Source organism: Neofelis nebulosa, chromosome 7 (genome assembly GCF_028018385.1).
Source record: "Neofelis nebulosa isolate mNeoNeb1 chromosome 7, mNeoNeb1.pri, whole genome shotgun sequence".
NCBI lineage: Eukaryota > Metazoa > Chordata > Mammalia > Carnivora > Felidae > Neofelis > Neofelis nebulosa.
The window spans coordinates 39295320-39297659 of NC_080788.1; the positions used below are offsets into that span (position 1 = coordinate 39295320).

General features: G+C 44.1%; 1 protein-coding gene across 1 annotated transcript; it reads left to right on the forward strand.

The window, feature by feature from the left end:
* Positions 1 to 530: 530 nt before the first annotated feature.
* Positions 531 to 2100, forward strand: LOC131516383 (mortality factor 4-like protein 2). The gene has a single exon (XM_058737287.1). The coding sequence runs from the start codon at positions 798 to 800 to the stop codon at positions 1659 to 1661; it is 864 nt and encodes a 287-aa protein (XP_058593270.1). The 5' UTR covers positions 531 to 797; the 3' UTR covers positions 1662 to 2100.
* The last annotated feature ends 240 nt before the right edge of the window (positions 2101 to 2340 follow it).

The following is a 2340-nucleotide window of genomic DNA, read 5'->3' on the forward strand; positions in this document are numbered from 1 at the left end:
AATTGTTCTGGAAGGGGGGGGGGGGCGGGGGGAGACCAGGTATTGGTATTCTTCACTGCTCCCCGGGCGCCTCTGAGACAGGAATGCTGGGAAACTCAGCTGTGGAGTCATATCAGAGCTGGAAAGGACCTGACCTTCACCCGGTTCTACGTCCACCTTTTATGGAGGACAAGAAATAATGCCCAAGATGGGAAGCAACCTGTGCGAGGGCACACCCTGTGTGAACAGACTCATTGAATGCTAACACAGGAAGTGAGCTTGGAGCTCAATCCTCTTATCCCCGTCACTTTGCATTTGGAAAAACTAGCACCAAAGGGGGACAGGGCAGTCGGGAGGAACACTAAGGTCTAGACTTTCCTCCACCACACCATGCGGTCTCTTGGCTGCCCCAGATACCTGCAGGCCCTCTGCACCGCTCGCTTTTCAGCTGCAAATGGCAAAACGCTTCCTCCCCTCAATCTCAGTGTGTGGATTGAGGACCATCCCAGTCACAGGGGGTGGTAGTATTAAAAATGCAACTCAGCGAAACCTGGCTTTACTATGGCGGTTGGAGGGACGGCAGTGGTCACACGTCGGCTGCTGGAAAGAACTGGATTCTCGTTTCAGGCCATCATCAGAAAAGCTAAGTTTGCTGTATAATAAGGATCAGAAGATCTGATCCTGGTTGCAGAATCATCCCTGATTACAGAATCTGGACTATCCCAGGAGATCTAGGAGGTTCCATCTAGGAAAACATTAGGAGTTCTTGGAAAGGAAAGAAGGAAGAGGATTATTGGTTGGAATAAAAACAGGGTTGAATGAGTTCCAGAAAGCAGGGTTCTCAAACTCGTGGACAACAATCTGCAGAAGACAACTTCAAAAAACCAAGTAGAAGCAATATGCAGAGAAGTAAGATGAGAGGGGCCTCTTCAGGAAAGAAGACTGCTGGTTCACAGCAGAAGAATGTGGAACCAGCTCTCCCAGGCAGATGGGGGGGTCGCTCTGCAGAGAACCCCCCTTCAGGATCAGTGAGGAAGACAAGAAAGAACAAACAGAAGATTCCTGGAAATGGAGATGGTGGCAGTACCAGCGAAGCACCTCAGCCACCTCGGAAGAAAAGGGCCCGGGCAGACCCCACTGTCGAAAGTGAGGAGGCATTTAAGAATAGAATGGAAGTTAAAGTGAAGATTCCTGAAGAATTAAAACCATGGCTTGTTGAGGACTGGGACTTAGTTACCAGGCAGAAGCAGCTGTTTCAACTCCCTGCTAAGAAAAATGTAGATGCTATTCTGGAGGAGTACGCAAATTGTAAGAAGTCGCAGGGAAATGTTGATAATAAGGAATATGCAGTTAATGAAGTTGTGGCAGGAATAAAAGAATATTTCAATGTGATGTTGGGCACTCAGCTGCTCTACAAATTTGAGAGGCCCCAGTATGCCGAAATCCTCTTGGCTCACCCTGATGCGCCAATGTCCCAGGTTTATGGAGCCCCACATCTACTGAGATTATTTGTAAGAATCGGAGCAATGTTGGCGTATACGCCCCTTGATGAGAAGAGCCTTGCATTATTGTTGGGCTATTTGCATGATTTCCTAAAATATCTGGCAAAGAATGCTGCGTCTCTGTTTACTGCCAGTGATTACAAAGTGGCTTCGGCTGAGTACCACCGCAAAGCCCTGTGAGGGTCTAGTGACCACTCACTGTTATGTCTGGTATCTGTAAACACTCTTTGTTCTTAGTCTTTTTCTTGTATAATTGATGTTCTTTAAAATTGTTAATGTATAACAGGGCTATGTTTCAGTTTTGTTTTCTGTTTTGTTTTAAACAGAAAATAAAAGGAGTGCAAACTCCTTTTCTCATTTCAAAGTTGCTACCAGTGTACGCAGTAATTAGACAAAGAAGAAACATTCAATAGAATATTTTATTGCCTAGTTGACAACATTGCTTGAATGCTGGTGGTTCTATCCCTTTGACACTACACAATTTTCTAATATGCGTTAATGCTCCATGACAAAATGCCCTGATTCCTAGTGCCAAAGGTTCAACTTAATGTATATACCCGAAAACCCATGCATTTGTGCTCTTTTTTTTTTTTTTTATGGTGCTTGAAGTAAAACAGCCCATCCTCTGCAAGTCCATCTATGTTGTTCCTTAGGCATTCTCTCTCTGCTCAAATTGTTGAAGGATGGTGGTTTGTTTCATGGTTTTTGTATTTGAGTCTAATGCACGTTCTAACATGATAGAGGCAATGCATTATTGTGTAGCCACGGTTTTCTGGAGAAGTTGATATTTTAGGAATTGTATTTCAGATCTTAAATAAAATTTGTTTCTAAATTTCAAAAAAAAAAAAAAATGCAACTC